Source organism: Electrona antarctica (assembly GCF_951216825.1).
Source record: "Electrona antarctica genome assembly, chromosome: 14".
NCBI lineage: Eukaryota > Metazoa > Chordata > Actinopteri > Myctophiformes > Myctophidae > Electrona > Electrona antarctica.
In genome coordinates, this window is record NC_136795.1 from 6,230,046 (window position 1) to 6,250,327 (window position 20,282).

Below are 20,282 nucleotides of genomic sequence, written 5' to 3' on the forward strand. Positions count from 1 at the left end.
TAAATGAAGTTTTTATTCCAACTACTAAAATGTGACTACAACTAAATGAAGTTTTTATTCCAACTACTAAAATGTGACTACAACTAAATGAAGTTTTTATTCCAACTACTAAAATGTGACTACAACTAAATGAAGTTTTTATTCCAACTACTAAAATGTGACTACAACTAAATGAAGTTTTTATTCCAACTACTAAAATGTGACTACAACTAAATGAAGTTTTTATTCCAACTACTAAAATGTGACTACAACTAAATGAAGTTTTTATTCCAACTACTAAAATGTGACTACAACTAAATTAAGTTTTTATTCCAACTACTAAAATGTGACTACAACTAAATGAAGTTTTTATTCCAACTACTAAAATGTGACTACAACTAAATTAAGTTTGTATTCCAACTACTAAAATGTGACTACAACTAAATTAAGTTTTCATTCCAACTACTAAAATGTGACTACAACTAAATGAAGTTTTCATTCCAACTACTAAAATGTGACTACAACTAAATGAAGTTTTTATTCCAACTACTAAAATGTGACTACAACTAAATGAAGTTTTTATTCCAACTACTAAAATGTGACTACAACTAAATGAAGTTTTTATTCCAACTACTAAAATGTGACTACAACTAAATGAAGTTTTTATTCCAACTACTAAAATGTGACTACAACTAAATTAAGTTTTTATTCCAACTACTAAAATGTGACTACAACCAAATGAAGTTTTTATTCCAACTACTAAAATGTGACAACAACTAAATGAAGTTTTTATTCCAACTACTAAAATGTGACAACAACTAAATGAAGTTTTTATTCCAACTACTAAAATGTGACTACAACTAAATGAAGTTTTTATTCCAACTACTAAAATGTGACTACAACTAAATGAAGTTTTTATTCCAACTACTAAAATGTGACTACAACTAAATTAAGTTTTTATTCCAACTACTAAAATGTGACTACAACTAAATTAAGTTTTTATTCCTACTACTAAAATGTGACTACAACTAAATGAAGTTTTTATTCCAACTACTAAAATGTGACTACAACTAAATTAAGTTTTTATTCCAACTACTAAAATGTGACTACAACTAAATGAAGTTTTTATTCCAACTACTAAAATGTGACTACAACTAAATGAAGTTTTTATTCCAACTACTAAAATGTGACTACAACTAAATGAAGTTTTTATTCCAACTACTAAAATGTGACTACAACTAAATGAAGTTTTTATTCCAAATACTAAAATGTGACTACAACTAAATGAAGTTTTTATTCCAACTACTAAAATGTGACTACAACTAAATGAAGTTTTTATTCCAACTACTAAAATGTGACTACAACTAAATGAAGTTTTTATTCCAACTACTAAAATGTGACTACAACTAAATGAAGTTTTTATTCCAACTACTAAAATGTGACTACAACTAAATGAAGTTTTTATTCCAACTACTAAAATGTGACTACAACTAAATGAAGTTTTTATTCCAACTACTAAAATGTGACTACAACTAAATGAAGTTTTTATTCCAACTACTAAAATGTGACTACAACTAAATGAAGTTTTTATTCCAACTACTAAAATGTGACTACAACTAAATGAAGTTTTTATTCCAACTACTAAAATGTGACTACAACTAAATTAAGTTTTTATTCCAACTACTAAAATGTGACTACAACTAAATGAAGTTTTTATTCCAACTACTAAAATGTGACAACAACTAAATGAAGTTTTTATTCCAACTACTAAAATGTGACTACAACTAAATGAAGTTTTTATTCCAACTACTAAAATGTGACTACAACTAAATGAAGTTTTTATTCCAACTACTAAAATGTGACTACAACTAAATTAAGTTTTTATTCCAACTACTAAAATGTGACTACAACTAAATGAAGTTTTTATTCCAACTACTAAAATGTGACTACAACTAAATGAAGTTTTTATTCCAACTACTAAAATGTGACTACAACTAAATGAAGTTTTTATTCCAACTACTAAAATGTGACTACAACTAAATGAAGTTTTTATTCCAACTACTAAAATGTGACTACAACTAAATGAAGTTTTTATTCCAACTACTAAAATGTGACTACAACTAAATGAAGTTTTTATTCCAACTACTAAAATGTGACTACAACTAAATGAAGTTTTTATTCCAACTACTAAAATGTGACTACAACTAAATGAAGTTTTTATTCCAACTACTAAAATGTGACTACAACTAAATGAAGTTTTTATTCCAACTACTAAAATGTGACTACAACTAAATGAAGTTTTTATTCCAACTACTAAAATGTGACTACAACTAAATTAAGTTTTTATTCCAACTACTAAAATGTGACTACAACTAAATGAAGTTTTTATTCCAACTACTAAAATGTGACAACAACTAAATGAAGTTTTTATTCCAACTACTAAAATGTGACAACAACTAAATGAAGTTTTTATTCCAACTACTAAAATGTGACAACAACTAAATGAAGTTTTTATTCCAACTACTAAAATGTGACTACAACTAAATGAAGTTTTTATTCCAACTACTAAAATGTGACTACAACTAAATGAAGTTTTTATTCCAAATACTAAAATGTGACTACAACTAAATGAAGTTTTTATTCCAACTACTAAAATGTGACTACAACTAAATGAAGTTTTTATTCCAACTACTAAAATGTGACTACAACTAAATGAAGTTTTTATTCCAACTACTAAAATGTGACTACAACTAAATGAAGTTTTTATTCCAACTACTAAAATGTGACAACAACTAAATGAAGTTTTTATTCCAACTACTAAAATGTGACTACAACTAAATGAAGTTTTTATTCCAACTACTAAAATGTGACTACAACTAAATGAAGTTTTTATTCCAACTACTAAAATGTGACTACAACTAAATGAAGTTTTTATTCCAACTACTAAAATGTGACTACAACTAAATGAAGTTTTTATTCCAACTACTAAAATCCTCACTGTCTCCTGCAGGAGAAGGACAAGCAGATCGAGGAGCTGACGCGGATGCTGCGGCAGAAACAGAGGCTGGTGGAGGCCCTCCGCCTGCAGCTGGAGCACGGGAGGAAAGGAGGAGCCATCAGTGGAGTAAGGCTGCACTATATATCACTACAAATTGCTCCCGATGTGCTGGTTGGTGCCTTGCATGGCTTCCGCCGCAATCGGTGTATGAATGTGTGTGTGAATGGGTGAATGACTGTAATGCACAATCTATGTAAAGCGCCTTGGATAAAGGCGCTATATAAATGCACCATTTACCATTTACCAGTGGGTAAGTGTTAGACAGGCAGGGGCTGAAATCCCGTAAAGAGGGCACTTTTGGACAAAAATAGCGAAAATAGGTGATCTACAACTCACAACAAGCTTGTAGATCAGCTGTTTTTGGGGCGCAAACCCAGCACTCTAAGCTAGTGGAGATGTAGTGCACGACATGGATTTCGAAATAAATGTGTTCAACGCAAAAATGCTGCGTTCAAGTTCAGGAGACTTCGGAGAAAAAAAGATAATAATCTCCTGAATGCTGCCTTCGGGAGAGGAGGGCATGTGCATTTGCTTCACCATAGTAAATGCATGCATTCATGGTCTGGTTGAGGGCAGTTGTTTTACAGACGAGTAAAAGGGCAGGGGCTGAAGCCCCCTATGTGTGCACGTCCCTGCGACGCGTATCGTTATCCAGGTTATATGAACATGCGCAATATCAGTATATGGTCGCAAAAAGGCAACGGTATCGCGATGTCAATATATATCGGCATATATAATAATAATAATAATAAACTTTATTTGTATAGCACCTTTCATACATACATGGGAGAGAGGAGGGCATTACAGTAATCGAGATGAGAAAAAACAAAGGCGTGGACCAATATTTTTGCATCATCTAAGGACAGATAGGCTGCCTCTAATGCGCGTTTCTTGTTTGTTTCTTAGATGAAAAAAGGCAGTCTTCGTAGCCTGATTAATGTGAGCATTGAAATGTAATTCTGAGTCAATAATAACCCCCAGGTTCTTTACTACAGAATTACTTCCTACAGTCAGGTGGCCGAGTTTGTTTCTTATTGATTCTTTTTGCTCATTAGAACCAATTATATGAACTTCTGTCCTCATTTAAAGTTCTCACTCATCCAGCATTTAATGTTGGACAGACAGGATAACAAAATCAATATACAGGATAACAAAATCAATATATGGATATGTCAGTGACATCCCTCTGTTTTGGCCTGTGCCCCACGGAAAATAAACCACCACTCCCGTTTCTCCCTCCTTCATGCTCCTGTGTGTGTGTGTGTGTGTGTGTGTGTGTGTGTGTGTGTGTGTGTGTGTGTGTGTGTGTGTGTGTGTGTGTGTGTGTGTGTGTGTGTGTGTGTGTGTGTGTGTGTGTGTGTGTGTGTGTGTGTGTGTGTGTGTGTGTGTGTGTGTGTGTGTGTGTGTGTGAGCGTCTGTGCGACTTATTATTATGCAGTTTTTTGGGGGGGGCGATAACGGACATTTTAACAGTAATAGCATTTATCGTATCGATATCGCATAAATACTGAGATATGAACATGTTGTCCATGTCGTTTGCGTGCAGCAGCCCTACAGTGGAGGAGGAGGGCCGTCGGTCGTGCAGCAGCCCTACAGTGGAGGAGGAGGGCCGTCGGTCGCCGAGCCTGTGGTTCTGGTGAAGATCAAGGAAGAACCTCCCGACGTCTCCCAGGCCTCCCCACCCTCGTTTTTCTCCTCCTCCTCCTCCTCTACCCGTCTCCCTCCATCCTCCTCTCCTCCTCCTCCACCTCCTGCTACTCCCCCGGCCCACCCCACGCCGGCCTCCCTCGCCTTGCCGATGGACGTCATCAAGGTAAGCCGGTGGTGTAAAGTTAACGGAGTACATTTGCTTAACCCATTTAGACCTGAGGACGATTCTACAAATGCCTTCTAAATCAGTTTTCTGAAAACCTGTGTTCAGTGGTGCTCAAATATTTTCATGTCAAGGACCCCCAAAAATATATGTAATTGGCCGCCAAGCCCCATCTGAAAATATGTAGTTCCAGGGACCTCCCCAGAAGCAAAGATTTGAGTTAAAAACAAGCTTGTTCTGCTATGTTTCAATAGCTAAAGCATAACATAATTCTTAAAACACCAAAAGGGGTTCCCGCCCCCAGAATGGGTTAAGTGCGGTACTTCTAAGTACGATTTTGAGGTGTTTGTACTTTACCCGAGTGTTTCCAATGCTTTTACTTCTACTCCACTACATCTCAGAGGCAAATGTTGTACCTTTACTCCACTACATTGATTTGAAAACTTTTACTTTGTACTTTACTAGTTACTTTACTTTACTAGTTACTTTATAGATTTTGATTATATTATTAAAAAAAGAAATCCTAGAAGCTTTGTCATTGGTGAAAAAAAAATCAATCAATCAGGATGTAGACAGGCAAATCGACCAATGACAAAGCTTCTAGGAAAATCTTTGAATGCAGATTGTGGCCCCTAGATGTGTCAGAGACCTTTTTTTAGCGTTTTACACATTACTGGCTGTCTGAATACAAAGAAAACACATATTATTGCTTATAGCTACTAAGTACATTTTGATACCAATACTTTTGTACTTTCACAGACTTTTACTTAGTAACGGAGTAGTTCTACATCGATATTTTTACTTACAAGTAAAACACACGAGTACTTTTCCCCACCACTGAAGGTCACCATCAAACAGGAGGCTGTGGAGATGGAGGACGAGGAGCAAACGCAGGGTACGCAAGAAGAGCAGACTCAGCCGCAGACGGAACAACACGCGAGCGAACAGACGCAGCTGCAGCAGCTGCGGCTGCAGCAGGCGGCCTTGCAGCTGGCCCAGCAGCACGCCATCGAGACGCTGTTGCTGCAGCAGCAGCTCAACCTGCAAAACCGCCAGGTATGGTATTATTCAGAGAGACATTTTGAGAAGGAAAGAACATGAATTATTTTTGGTCGGTATTAGCCAAACTCATGTAAACAAGATGTTAAAATATCACTAGGTCAAGTTCAAACAATTCTCAGTAATTGTTTTTTAACCAGATACTGATCTGATACAGTCTAAGGGCTCGCACTCTGTATAAGGTTAGCAGAAAAGAAACACCTTGGCATGTTATAAAATAAAATAAAAATAGTCTGTACTTGCTGTTCTTTTTTTCCCCTTTTATTTAATCAGGAAAGACCATTGAGAGCATGCTATTTTTTGCAAGGACGCCATCACACATACACAAATAGAAACAACAACAAATAACACAATTTCACATAAGGTAAAATATAGATGAGCAATATTAAAAAGAACATCATAATGCATAAGATTGGGGCTACAAAAAAAACGTGTAGTCGCTATATGTGTTGCATCCTCGAGTAATGTTCTTAAATGACTACAGAGACCAGATTGTCCAATTTAAGAGAGTTCTGGATTTTCTTCCATTTGTCTTGAGTGTAAAAGATGAAAGCAGTCTTTCCTTGTGCACTGTTTCATTTGTGCATTTTTTTTCTTTTGTATGGTATTATTATTATTTGGGTCAAAGAAAAAGAAAAGACAAAAAAGAGTTCTTACTTCTTATGTCTTATTTTGTAATAAATAAATACATTTAAAAAAAAATGCAAAACCGCCAGCAGAAACTGCAGCAGAACCACCACCTCCACAACAACCACCACCAGACGTTTCACGAGCAACAGAACAACCTGCAGAACCAGCAGCACCAGACCCTTCAGAAACGCTCGCAGCAGAGGAAGAAGAAGTCCCACAAGCAGCAGCTCAAGCAGCAGCTGTTGCAGCAGCAGCAGCAACACCAGCAGTCCAAGCAGCAGCAACACCAGCAGCAGCAGCAGCTGCAGCTCAAGCAGCAGATTCTGCTGAAGCAGCAGCAGTTGCTGTTGCAGCAACAGGTGAAGCAACTGCAGCAGCTGCAGCCCAGGCAGCAGCAGCAACACGCCCACGTGCAGACGAAGGCGCAGCTGAAGCAGCAGCAGCAGCTGTTGCAGGTGAAACAGCATCTGCTGATGCAACAGAAACTGCAGGCCCAGCAGCAGCACTCGCAACAGGTCAGTGTTGGTTGACCTGTTGGCCTCGTCGTTGCCACCCGAGGTAGAAACATATCGCAGTAGTGCAGAGTAGGGGTCATCAATATGTCCGTACACAAACTGGCCTTGGCCTTGTCCGTGGCAAAGTTTATGTTTTTTACACGCACGCACGCACGCACAGTCGCACACACGCACAGACATTATAATGTTCTTATTTTGATCTTTGATCTTTCAGTTCCGGTTCAAACTGAAGTAAATATCCGCTAGCTTTTTCCGCTGCTCGCTCAAAAACTTCTGGCACGTTTGAGCTACTGCCCCCTAAAGTACTGCCGTTTAAACAATACTGGTAAAAGTTTTAGGAATACTAGTGGATCAGCCATCTGACATGCCACCGTTCTACATGAGTCAGAAATAATATCAGGGAGTCTCAGCTCATGATAATGTTTAAAAAAGGGACATCTTACTGATTTGTTTTCAGGGATCCACCCAGCAAGCATCTGATTCTTTCAAATTTGATATAGTTAAGTATATCCTTTATTCAACACTGTCTCGATTTGAACCGTGAACCAAATGATCCCTCCGAAAATGATCGCTGGTCTTCTACAGGTTTCTCAGCTGATTCTCAACCAACAATCAGGCTTCAACCCCAATTCCTTCCCATTGGACCTGCTCAAGACGGGCTCAACCCCGACCCTGGTCACCGACAGCAATGGCAACCACTTCCTGATTGCACTGACCAATCACGTGTCCGAGAACCAAGCGAGCGAAGCACCCGAGAACAAAGGAACCAATCACATTACGCTGCAGGTACGTGGCTCATATACCGTGGTTCAGTGGTTCTCAGCCAGTGGTCCGGGGACCACCAGTGGTCCTTGAGGGGGTTCCAGGTGGTCCCCAGCTAAATGATGGAGAGTAACCAAATGGACCCTTATAGATCTTTAACTCTTGAGAGTGTAAAATGACACCAAATGGACCCGGTTTCATTCCATGCTCTCAAGAGTTAGATTTTTGTTAAACATCCACATTACTTAATTTACAAGAAGTCTACACAATCATAGAATGTATAGAAGAATTGTTATTTTAATTAACGTTTGCCCGTTATATCTCCTATGGTACCAACATCATTACAGCATGGAATTGTGGACAAAGTCTTATCCAAGGATAACAAAATCTTCAACGTCTTGGTTTCTGAGAGGCTAAATCTCATCAAATGATGGTCCGTGGCTCAAATGCCCGAATAAATAATGGGCCTTTATGTGAACAGGGTTGAAAACCCCTGCTGTCGATCATTTTTTCTTCGCAGTGGCCCCTCAGAGAGACATGTGTGTCTGTCTAGCTGTGCGTCTGTGCCTGGAGATAATTTCGCAAACCGCTGAATGATTTATACTTTAAATATATATATCTTTTTTTTTCTTTCACAAAAGTTTAAATTGTTGAATTATGGGTCAGTCTCCAACTTCCCTATTTTCATTTGATTTCTTAGCGACTGCAGTCGACTCCGACCAGGCTTCCAAGCCAATGCTCTCCTCAGTTGCCTCAGTGTGCTGATTCAAAGCCGGGGACGCCAAGCGGGACTCCCAAAGTGCAAAACAGAAAGGTGAGTTGAATCATTAAAGACTTGATGGGTCAATGTTTAACTGACAGAATCCAGACATGCAGACCTGGCGAGAAGAACGAATCCAAAAGTATTGGTGAAAGCTGTAAAAAGTCCCTATCGTAATGTACCCCTGCAGTGCTGCAGGGGTACATTACGGTACAGGGGGTGATGCACTCTCTGCATCACATGCATGTTTTTATGTTTTTACATAATTATCTCTTAAACCACCTAACTCCAAAATGTTCATTTTTCAGGAAAAGAAAAAACATCCAGCTTGGTTCAATATTGTTATTAACCAACACACAGACAGTAAAGGGTGTTCAATAGCATTTAATTACAAGTAAGACGCGCAAACGCGGGAAGCGAACGCAGCTCGTAAATTGCAATAACAACAATTAGAATAAATTACGTACGTTTTTAAGGGTTTCTCTTTTTTTGTTTTTGTTTTTTTTGTTTTAAAGTGTTTATTTTTAAGACACACACAGACAGACAGTTTAGGCCAGCTTCTATAGTTAGTGCTCATTGCGTTCGCAATCACTGCGTTCGCAATAATAAAAAAAAAACAGAAAATACATCAAAAATGGAGTTCTTCCGGACAGCAACGATTATGCATTATGTTTGTCAAATCTGCTGTATAGTTCTTCAACGCCCATGAGATGATACAGTACATAGATGAATGGAACACATTTCTATAGAAGGCACATACAGTCAGTACGATGTACAATGTATTTTACCTCTCGCTACGTAGTTCATGATGGAACCTCGTCAGAACACTAACTAACTAACGTACTACTAGTCAATGAGCCTTTCTTACTGTCCCCTTGGTGATAGCAGAGCAGCGTCTTAACCCATTCTGGGCGGGAACCCCCTTTGGTGTGTTACGCTTTAGCTATTGAGCAAGGGAGCAAGGGAGCAGATCTACAAGCTCGTAGCGCGGCACCGACGAGCTTGTAGATCTGCTATTTTTGAAAAATTGTGAAAATGTGGCGCAAATTTGGAATATATATTCTTTCAGAGCGAACATTTTTAACTCAAATCTTTGCTTCTGGGGGGGGGGGGGGGGGGTCCCCTGGAACAACATATTTTCAGATGGGGTTCGAGGCCAAATACTTACAATGTTTGGAGTCCTTGACATGAAATAGTTTGAGCACCACTGACATAGAAATATAGGGTTTTTCAGAAAACTGTCACGATTTAGAAGGCATTTTGTAGAGTCGTCCTCAGGTCTAAATGTCTTAATGTTCCATGGAGCGACGAATAAAGATGATTCGAGGAGAAACGGCTCCAGCGGGTGCAATAACGGTGGAAATTAACGATGTATGCTGTGTAAGACACTGACAGCAGTCCTCGATAAGAGCCGTTGACAGTCGGCTAATGTATTGTGATGTGAATATTATTGCTCTGCTAACCCGTTTTGGGCGGGAACCCCTTTTGGTGGGTACATACATTATGTTATAATTTAGCTATTGAAAAATATCAGATCTACAAGCTCATAGCGCGGCACCGAGTGCCGCGCTATGAACTTGTAGGTCTGCTATTTTTGAAAAAACGTTAAAACGCCTCAAATCTTTCAGAAAATTGTCATGATTTAGAAAACTTTTTTTTTAAAATTTCGACGTCGGGCCTGAATGGCCTAATTACTCGGGTGGCATCATCCATTACCGTGATTTATGTCTTTCAACGCGGCGTGGAACAAAGACCACGTTGTATCGCTCCTAATTGAGATGTACTCTGTTCTGCGGTGCAGGTGTGCCAGGGTGAACAAGCCCTGTTCAGCAGAGACGGAGAGTGCCGGGTTTTCATTTTGATTAACCCATTTTGGACTGAAAAGTCTTCAAAAATCCTAATAGTTTTCTCAAAAACCTACGTTTCTGTGTCAGTGGTGGTCAAACTCTTTCACGTCAAGGACCCCCAGATTTATCTCTATTGGGCCACGGACCCCCATCTCAAAATATGTCGTCCCGGGGACCTCCCAGAAGGAAAGGTTTTAGTTAAAAATGTTCGTTCTGAAAGAATATATTCAAAGGTTTGTGCCACATTTTCACGACTTTTCAAAAATAGCAGACCTACAAGCTCATAGCGCGCCACTCGGTGGCGCGCTATGAGCTTGTAGATCTGCTATTTTTCAATAGCTAAAGTATAACATAATGCTTAAAACACCAAATGGGGTTCCCGCCCAAAATGGCTTAAAGGAGAGAGAGAAAGAGAGAGAGAGAGATGCTCATTGCTCATACGCATTGCTTCTGTTGTTTGTCTTCATTTGCCATCATAGTTTTAGTCGCAGCAATGAGAACGTCACACAGGATTTTTATGCCACCAAAGTCTATTCAGGTCAAACTTTCCCCTCCCTTAAACCTTGGTTTCCAGCCTGTTCTTTTTGTGACATTTGAGCACCAATTTGTTGCTGCAAGATACAATGTCTGCTCAATTTTAACAACAAAACAATGACTCATCTTATTTAAAGGACCACTTCACCACTTTTGAACTTCTCTTCCTATAATTGGTCCTAACTAATGTTTAGAATCAAATACCACAATTTTTTCCTACTCAGTCTGTGTCTCATAGGAAGGCTGTGGGCAGTTCAGAAACCCGTCCACCAGTGACATCATCGATGGTGAATCCACGCTAATAGAAACGGCAGGCTTTCTTTTCCTGAAAAGTTGCAATGCAAAAGTTGAAGCCATCATTCTCACGATAATAAAAATCTAAATATATTTTAAAACAAATCTTGTTTAAAAAAAATCTGCCTAATGATGATGTCACTGGTGGACGGGTGTCCGAACTGCCCAAAGCCCTCCTATGAGACACACAGTTTTATCATGAACATTAGTGAGGACCAAGAGATGTTGAAAAGTGGTGAAGTGGTCCTTTAATGTTATTTCAGAAAATATACGTTTTTGATTATTTCTTTGTAGTTGTACTTTTGTGATCGTTTTCTCCAAATACTGCGCCCTTGCTACGATCTCTTACAGCACGTTTCCATGTATTACTTGATTGAAGGTGCAGAAGGCGGGGCTTGAAGTGCCAATAACGGAACAATCCAATCAGGAGGTCAGTCAGTCATTCTCAGCTCCGCCCAGTCTGCAACCTTTCTTCCTGGATGAGGACACGCCTCCCTCCGGGAAAGACATCCTGTCACCTGCCTCTCAAACGGTGGGAAAAATTAAGTACTCAAATGTTTTACTTAAGTAAAAGCATCAATACTTGAGTAAAAGTACAAAAGTAGTGGTATCAAAATGTACTTGCACACAGTACCAAAAGTAGAAAGTATACTCATTATGCAGAATGTCCCATGTTTTCAAATGTATAACATGTATAAAGAATCTTTTGAAAATAGCAGAAGCTTGTGAGCTTGCAGATCTGCTATTTTCAATGTGTGACTGAAGGCACAGTCAGACGCCGAAAGAAAACGCGGTCAGACGGCGAAAGAAAATGCGAACTAAAGACCTGAGAAAAAAACTCTTTGAAAACATTCGGTGTTCTCGCGTCATCACGTGTAGTGTGTCCACGGCATGCTACACTAGCCTGGCTAATAAGCGAGACCAAATCAGCCGTTGGCAAAACAAAATTGCCTGCCGGCGGATTACGGTCTGGAGAGGCTCAATTGTACGCCCATTTCCTACACCAGAGAACTGGTGTGGCCAATCGGGACACAGTATGCAATATGGGCGGGCTTTGGTACAGTGACATTCAATGCTTGAGACCTTTGACTGACAGTACCTCTAACCAATTGCGTCAAAGAGAAAATGTTTGAACCCACCCCCCGGGAAACAAGATCCATACACAGCATCTCCAGACTCAAATACCACACGACAGTGTGATTTGAGTCTGGCTTATTAGCCAGGCTAACGCTACACCCCCACACGGGATCCGCACGTAATTCCGACAGAGCATTAGTCCGACATGCGGGAACCGCTCGAACATGCGCTGCTCCCGTGCTTGCGGTTATGGTTAGGTTGTTAGGGTTTGACGTAGGTTGTCGTTTGACACGCGTGTGTGCTCCGCATTGTGAGCTTGTAGATCGGATATTATTTTATATTCTTTTTTAAAAAAATGCTTTTTTTAAATGTTTTTTGAAGATTTTGAAATAATAATTAAAAACACACAAATGGGTCCCAGCACAGTGTTTGGGAAACAGTGCTTTAAAGATGGAGTGCCACGATTTTTTTCCACCCTAAAACATGATCATCAGGTATTATTATAATATAAGGAGGAAGAACCTTTTCCAAAAAGTGTACAGTATTTGTTAAAATCATGCTTTTATGTGGACACGCCCACCAGTTCATTAAGTATGCCTGGTTTGCCTGATGGGTGGTGATCCACCTGAACTGAAGCCACACCCACAGCTGTAGTTGTATGATACAGGGGGAGGGGTTAGGGGAGGGGCTGATAGTGTGATGTCACTATATTACTGTTTATTTCATTGGCCCATTTGACTGTCAAGGGTTCAGCCTCAAGGAAGAAACCCAAAATACAAAGTTAATACACCATTGCACATAAAAACGACTCCAGGGTGTCTAATGAAGTACTGTCACCTCATAGACACATGAAAAACTGGAAAAAACATTGTTTTTCTTTCTCATTAATGTCCTTTCTATGTTTCCTTTCCTTTCCTTTCCTCCAGGAGGAGTTGTGTCCTGGTCTGGACCACGAGGAGCTGTTCAGTCCTCTGTCTCCTGATTCTATCAAGACCGCTGTCTCGTCACCCGATGACAAGGTGTGCTTCTCTCTCACTGCTCACTGGCTTTGGGCTCCTGTTGCATTGTGTCCAATCTGGCATTATGTTGCTGTGTGATGTGAATGAGTTTGGACTAGGTTTTAAACCTGTGTCTCTCTACTTAACAGGAGAACGCTGAGCATATGGATGACCTCTTTGATATCCTGGTTCAGACTGGAGGTAAGAGACAATAATATGTCCTGTCCCGTCCCGTCCCGTCCTGTTCTGTTCTGTCCTGTAAAACCTGGTTTCTTAATTTTATTCCAAGAATAAAAAGAGTCCACACACCATTTTCTGCTCCCAGATATATCTTTACTTAATGTACTGCTTCTGACGGAAGGTTCCGCCAGTTGGAATCCAACCGGCAACTGCGTAACGTTCCGTCTGGCTTGGCCTTTCCTTCTTTAGCGATCCTAGACCGGATTGTGCAACCGCGCTGCCATTCACCTCCCTTTATACAGGCTGACTAAAAAGCTGAATAACTCGAAATCTACGGAGCTCTCCATGGTTTGGATAGAACGCGCGATGGTTAAATGGTAACGTTTTGAGCTGAAGCTCTTCCTTAGACCTAAGTCAGCCTCTTCTGCTTCTTCGTTGATTTCCCCAGCCTTACTGACTACCAGTACCATGTACTGTATATAATGACTACCAGTACCATATACTGGTGGTACCAGTACTACCAGTACCATATACTGTATATAACGACTAATGTCTTTTCTCTCAGAAATCTCCTCCTCCTTCAAGTCGGCTCCAGACCCTTCGTTGGCTTGCTTCCACCCCAGCTTCCGCTCCGCCTGCCACTCCTCCTCCCCTCCGCCCTCCCCCCTGCAGCTGGAGCTGTCTCCGCCCTCCCCCCTGCAGCTGGAGCTGTCTCCGCCCTCCCCCCTGCAGCTGGAGCTGTCTCCTCCCTCCCCGCCCACGGCTGACCTCCCACAGCCCCCGGCCGAGCAGGCGCAGCCGCAGCACACGCCAACCGCCACGGAAGGCGACGACGAAGATCACCTGGAAACCTCGGGAAAGGGACGCCTGGAGGACTTCCTGGAAAGCACCACGGGCAAGCCCCTGCTGGGCGCGGAGGAGGAGCCCGGCGGCCCCATGGCGCTGATCGACGACCTCCACAGCCAGATGCTGAGCACCCCCAGCATCCTGGACCGTCCGCCCTCGTCCCCAATGGACACGTACGACCTGGGCTACGACGTGAGCGACCCGTCCAACGGCGTGGTGGGGGGCTTCGGGGGACAGACGCTGGACAGCATGGACTGGCTGGACCTCAGCATGGTGGGAAGAGGGGCCGAGGAGGAGGAGGAGGAGGAGGAGACCCCCGCCCTGATGGCCCCGCTGGGACCGCCGACGCCGCCCAGCGTGTTCTCCACGGACTTCCTGGACAGTGCTGACCTGCAGATCCACTGGGACTCCTGCTTATAGCCCCACGATATGATGCTCGTTTTGCAGTCACATCGTACTTGTACGCACGTGCAAAACGAATGCTTTACTGCTGATCGCTTGGTTTTGAAGCGCCCTTAATCCCCTTATTGTGTCTTCGGGCACGCTGGCATGTTGAATGTCGACACGCTGCCACGTGTTACAGGGGTGCACATAACAGGGTTGCACATAACAGGGGTGCACATAACAGGGGTGCACATAATAGGGGTGCACATAACAGGGGTGCACATAACTGGTGCGCATGCGTCGTTAAAATGCATGCTGCGCGGCAGATAGGATGCACGGAGGCGCCTTTGCGTACCGAGAGCTGTTGGGGCCGCCGGGACAGGAATTGACTTCCTGAGAATCCTGACACAACATTCCGCTGCATTACAGCCAGGCACTCGTCAAAATGTTCCAAGAAGCAAAGCCCCATTACGAGCTCTGGTGTCACGTACTACGAATGTCTATCCACGTCCTGTAAGTAGACTGGTTGACTAATCATTACGACCGGCTCTTATTTTGAAGAGGAAGTCAGTTTAGGTTGTAACCAAGCTAACAAGGTTGTAACAAGCCGATTACGATGCCGTTCGGAGCGCTAGTCTAACCAAGTAAACAGGAACCCACGTGGATTAAACGGGCGTTTCTAGCCAAAGTTCATACTTGATATGATATGAAAACCATGCATCTGTCACTTAAACAATGAACTTTAGAATTACGTTAAACATGGAACCTCCGAGGCATTAGGTGAGTAGTTCACTTTATCGGTGTTAAAAGTATAGGCTACTGCCGCAGAGTTCATGTGCAACGTAATGCTGTCTAAAGTAACGTTGTGGTAGAGCTGAGACGTCCGCCCGCCCCCGCCGTGCGCCCCGCCCCCGCCGTGCGCACCAAGCAACGTCTCCGGGGGCTCCTCTGAGAACTAGCCCCCCAAAAAGGTTGTGTGCACCCCTGCACATGTACAGTATGCATCCTATTGTATGTGCTGAGCTTTGCGCAAACACTTACCAGGCGGGCACTATATCTTTATTTGTTTATCATTTCGGCAACACAATGCGGATTCAACACAATGCGGATTCGGACACAAACTGTTAAAATGAGGCATAGTCCTTTGTTTAAAGGTCACAGCTAGCTCTACAGTATATTTATAAAGTAAAGCAAATAGTAGTAACTAAGATTGACCTTTTTAGGTAAACACTTTAGCAGCCAAAGTAAAGCTGCGGTCAGACCTGGATAGTTAGAGCGGAGCAGTTTAGCTACAAAGTCAGTGCAAAGATGAGAAGTTGTGCGAACGGGCGCGAACGGTGTGAACGGCCGCCTGGTATCTTCGCCTCGGCTGGAACAATCCAACTGAAGCGTCCTTCGCCCCCTAAAGCAAAAAACAATCCAACTGAAGCGTCCTTCGCCCCCTAAAGCAAAAGGAAAGTTTGACATGTTTTACATTTTTGCCTGCCATTATAGGATGTTAATGGTAGGGTCACATATGAATGAATGTATGTATATAGACATTATTTTAGGCCAATAAAAAAGACTATATACCAAATTTCCCATCCGTCCACCTCGACTGCCGGACTATACTATAGTGTTGAGTCACCAGGTTCATCTTACCGTATATCAGGGCTATATTTAAGCAATATTACACGAGAGGGTGTGGTTTAACGTGATTATTGCCACGACAGTGATGCGGTAAGGAACGAGACGAAGTCGTGTTCCGCAAGCATCACTGAAGTGGCAATAATCACGTTAAACCACACCCTCAAGTGTAATATTGCAATTATACAACAGTTACCCTTAAAACTAAGATATTTTTTTTTATGACAGATGTAGTCACTACGACCACAAATGTCCCAAGAAACTAGCTAGCCTAGCCACGAGTTTGCTAGCGCTCTGGGAAAACAGAGCAGCTGAATTCTTTGTTTTGATTAGGTGGTGAATGGTGCTGGTTTGATCCATGGCTAGAAGCCGTTTCAACCAATCAGATTGCTTCCTCGAAACGACCTGTTGTATAATGATCTATTCTGAACATGCACTTTTACTTCATGGTGACGGATGTGGTGGTAATGTGTTACTATTTGTCATAGTTTGGTTCCAGAGAAGGTTGCATGGCTGAATGTTCTCATTTGAAACACTTATTGCAAAACAATAATTATTTGAAATGTGCATTAAATTACATAAGGGATTTATTTTTTGCAGTGGCATAGGTGACCGGGTCTGGCAAATAGGCCCTCATCTTGACCAGAGTAATTTTTCAGGATTATTAAAGTACAGAATGTAAGCTTTCATATGATGTATCATTCAATGAAATTGGAAAATATTTGAAGGAGATATAACCATTTTAAAATGATTGTGCCGTTTTACCCAAAGCTGAGAAAATCCCCTTTGAATGTTCACAACATTTCAACACCTAGAGCTGGCTAGCCTACTTTGACTTATAAATGTATACATTTCATTTGCCCAAATCAATAATCTGTTGGAATGAAAACCTTCTTCAACATTCAAACTGTGTTAATATGAAAAAAAACGAAAATCACAAAAAAAGTTTATTTTAGATGTTCTGCCTTTTCATTATAGGCAAGATGAGGACCATTTTGCTAGACCTGGTCTAAACGTAGTGTGGCAGACTAAGGCTTATGTTTGGACCTGTTGTGTCCCTGCTGTTTTATTCTACAAAAAGGGGCTAAAGGGGGGCTACATTTGAACTTAAGGTGGTTACTTAACTGGCGTTTTTCGGAAATCCGACGGAAAAAAACGCCGCTAAAAATCCGAAAACGCGTCCAGTGTGCAGAGACCTTTACTGTTCCATCCATGAGCATTTACAGTACATTTAGCCTACAATATATATCACCACCTAAAACCCAATATATTTATAATAGCTTTATTTAACCCATTTTGACCTGAGATCAGATTCTAAAAATGTCTTCCATATCCTGACAGTTTTCTGAGAAAGCTATGTTTCAATGTCAGTGGTTCTTCGATTTTTCAAAATAGCAGACCTACAAGCTCGTAGCGCGCCACTCGGTGGCGCGCTACGAGCTTGTAGATCTGCTATTTTTCAATAGCTAAAGCATAACATAATGCTAACACCAAAAGGGGTTCCCGCCCAAAATGGGTTAAATTGAGAGATTAAACAAATATATCTTTAGAAAATATAGCATTTACTGTCATGTACAGTCTGAGATCTAGTCAGGTTTTCGTTCACCAAACTCAAGTGGTTTTGAGATGTTTTGAGCTGACCTGGTATAGTGCGGCGGTTAAGCTCATATATGGAAGGTATTGTGCATTTTATGACTAAAGCATGAAACTTTCAGAATATCATCTACACACCCCAAGGTTTGATTTCAGACGTGGAACCACTTTCTGACTGACATCTGGTGACCTTGAGGGGTCATTGACCTCAGAATTGCATTTTTGCACGTTTTGCTCCATTATTTTCCACTATAATAATTATTTATGTTTGTTAAATGGAAGTTTTGTTCTAATGAATGACAACTTAAACCCCAATAGTCTACAGAGATGGTGAAGCATGTCAACCTTTATGATATAAATGCTATGACATTGTAATAACATTAAAAACATCTAGGAGAGCCGTTAAGCTCATATGGAAGGTATTGTGCATTTTACGACTAAAGCATGACACTTTCTACAGTGCTAGCCCAATAAAATAAAGATGCAGCTCTTCACACAGCTACAAAAAGGACTGTATGAAGAGGTATAAGGAATTGGTGGAGATGGTCAAAGCCAAGAAAGCTGCACAGGAGCTTGTGGCAGCGAAGAGTAAAAAATGACAAGAACCACAGAAGAGATAGTTGTCGTTATTTTAACATTATTGTATTGGTTTTTAATGAAGTTATGGAAGAAAAAACATACAGAAAGACTTGATTGATGAGTTTGTTTGGTTTTTATATCCAATGAATATCGTTACAGTATATTCAAAGGTGCTATAGGGCATAGCAGTGGTGGTCATTTTCTGGTTCCATCGCTCTGGATTAAGAGCGTCTGCTAAATGCCTAAATTGTAATCCAGACTCCATTCATTTTCTGGTTCCATCCATCCAGACCCCATTCATTTTTCACATTTCCAAACATTTCCAAACAATATATATATCAATCATTCTAAGCCTATGTAATCAAGCCATCCAGGATCCTGGTAATTAATGACCATAAATTATGTGAAAAACAAATGAAAAAACCTCAAAACAAATGCTATTATAAAGGCTAATAGTATATTATATAATTACATATTTAAAAAGAAATCACAGAATCAAATGTTTTATCGTCATGATTCAGTAGGGTCCTGGATGGCTTGATTCTATAGGCTTATTCATTTTTTATATAAATATTCGTAGAAATCTCTATGGGAAAAAAACAATGGGGTCTGGAACGATGGAACCCGAAAATGGCTGCCAATGCTACTGTACGCGCCCTATTCATCTCATGATTTTGGTTTTGGGGGCAGTATATGGCGAGCGTTCAGGGTTCATATGTTTTGGGGAAGTAACTGTTGGATACTCAGGTGGCAGGAATTTAAGGAGATGTTGGGAGATAATATGGTACCATTTCTGTCATAACACTTGCTACCAGTGACATCGATGGAGAATCCAAGCTAATATAAACTGAAGACTTTATATTTTTGGAAAGTTAGCCATTATAGAAGTCATTGTTCTCACATTAATACAAAATCAAATTAAAACATTTAAATGTTCGAAATGAACAAACCTGCCTACCGACAATGTCACCGGTAGGCAAGTCTCTGAACTGTCCACAGCCCTACTCTGAGACACAGACTGAGTGGACAAAAATGGTACCATAATGAGCACTAGTGAGTTCACTTAGAACCACAACCTCACACTCAATGGTCTTTTACCACTATCTTCATCATCTCTCTCCTCATTTCCTTCAGCCTCTACATCTTCTTTGTCTTTATCTTCGTGTATTAGACCTTATATTAATCATATTGGAAAATTCTGTTTTCTGCTTCAATTAGGTTATTGCTGCTCAAGGCTGTCAGACCTTTGAGGTCAGGGGGTAGTTGGGGATTAAGGGTCTTGCTTATGTATACCTCGACACATTGCCGGGGCCTGGAATTGAACCTGGGACCTTCTGTTTCCCAGGTGGCTCATTCAGCTATGGCCATCCTTCTTGTGAATGGGTTGTAGAAGTTCCAACAGGAACTGTATTGAGAGACTATAGGCATGGTACTTTCTCACGGGGTAGGAGAGTAAGGAGACAGTATCACATTGACATCCTAACAGGAAGGAGGACAAGCACAAGCATCTGATAACACTCGATGCCTGCTTTTATCACAGACATGTTCATCAATGTTCCAACGCAGCCAATGCATGACATCAGAGTGTGCATCATGCCTTGCTTTCAGATTCCAAGACGTCCGATCTACCTCATGAGCCACTGCTGCCCCGTCACATTAGACATGTCATAAAATAGGCCGAAAGACGAATTATTATATACTTTATGCAAATTATGCAAATGAGGAACAATTTCATAATTTAGTTGGCA

At 40.9% G+C, this 20,282-nt stretch overlaps 1 protein-coding gene across 1 annotated transcript in view; it reads left to right on the forward strand.

The window, feature by feature from the left end:
- Positions 1-16,360, forward strand: part of LOC306936190 (myocardin-related transcription factor A-like) — a 113,214-nt gene extending 96,854 nt beyond the window's left edge. The window contains exons 15-24 of the mRNA XM_079519680.1: positions 2,990-3,103; positions 4,584-4,850; positions 5,694-5,906; positions 6,626-7,054; positions 7,640-7,840; positions 8,517-8,630; positions 11,631-11,783; positions 13,255-13,347; positions 13,476-13,527; positions 14,072-16,360. Coding sequence (XP_079375806.1) covers positions 2,990-3,103; positions 4,584-4,850; positions 5,694-5,906; positions 6,626-7,054; positions 7,640-7,840; positions 8,517-8,630; positions 11,631-11,783; positions 13,255-13,347; positions 13,476-13,527; positions 14,072-14,772 — 2,337 coding nt within the window. The 3' untranslated portion in view covers positions 14,773-16,360. The remainder of the gene's footprint in view (positions 1-2,989; positions 3,104-4,583; positions 4,851-5,693; positions 5,907-6,625; positions 7,055-7,639; positions 7,841-8,516; positions 8,631-11,630; positions 11,784-13,254; positions 13,348-13,475; positions 13,528-14,071) is intronic.
- The last annotated feature ends 3,922 nt before the right edge of the window (positions 16,361-20,282 follow it).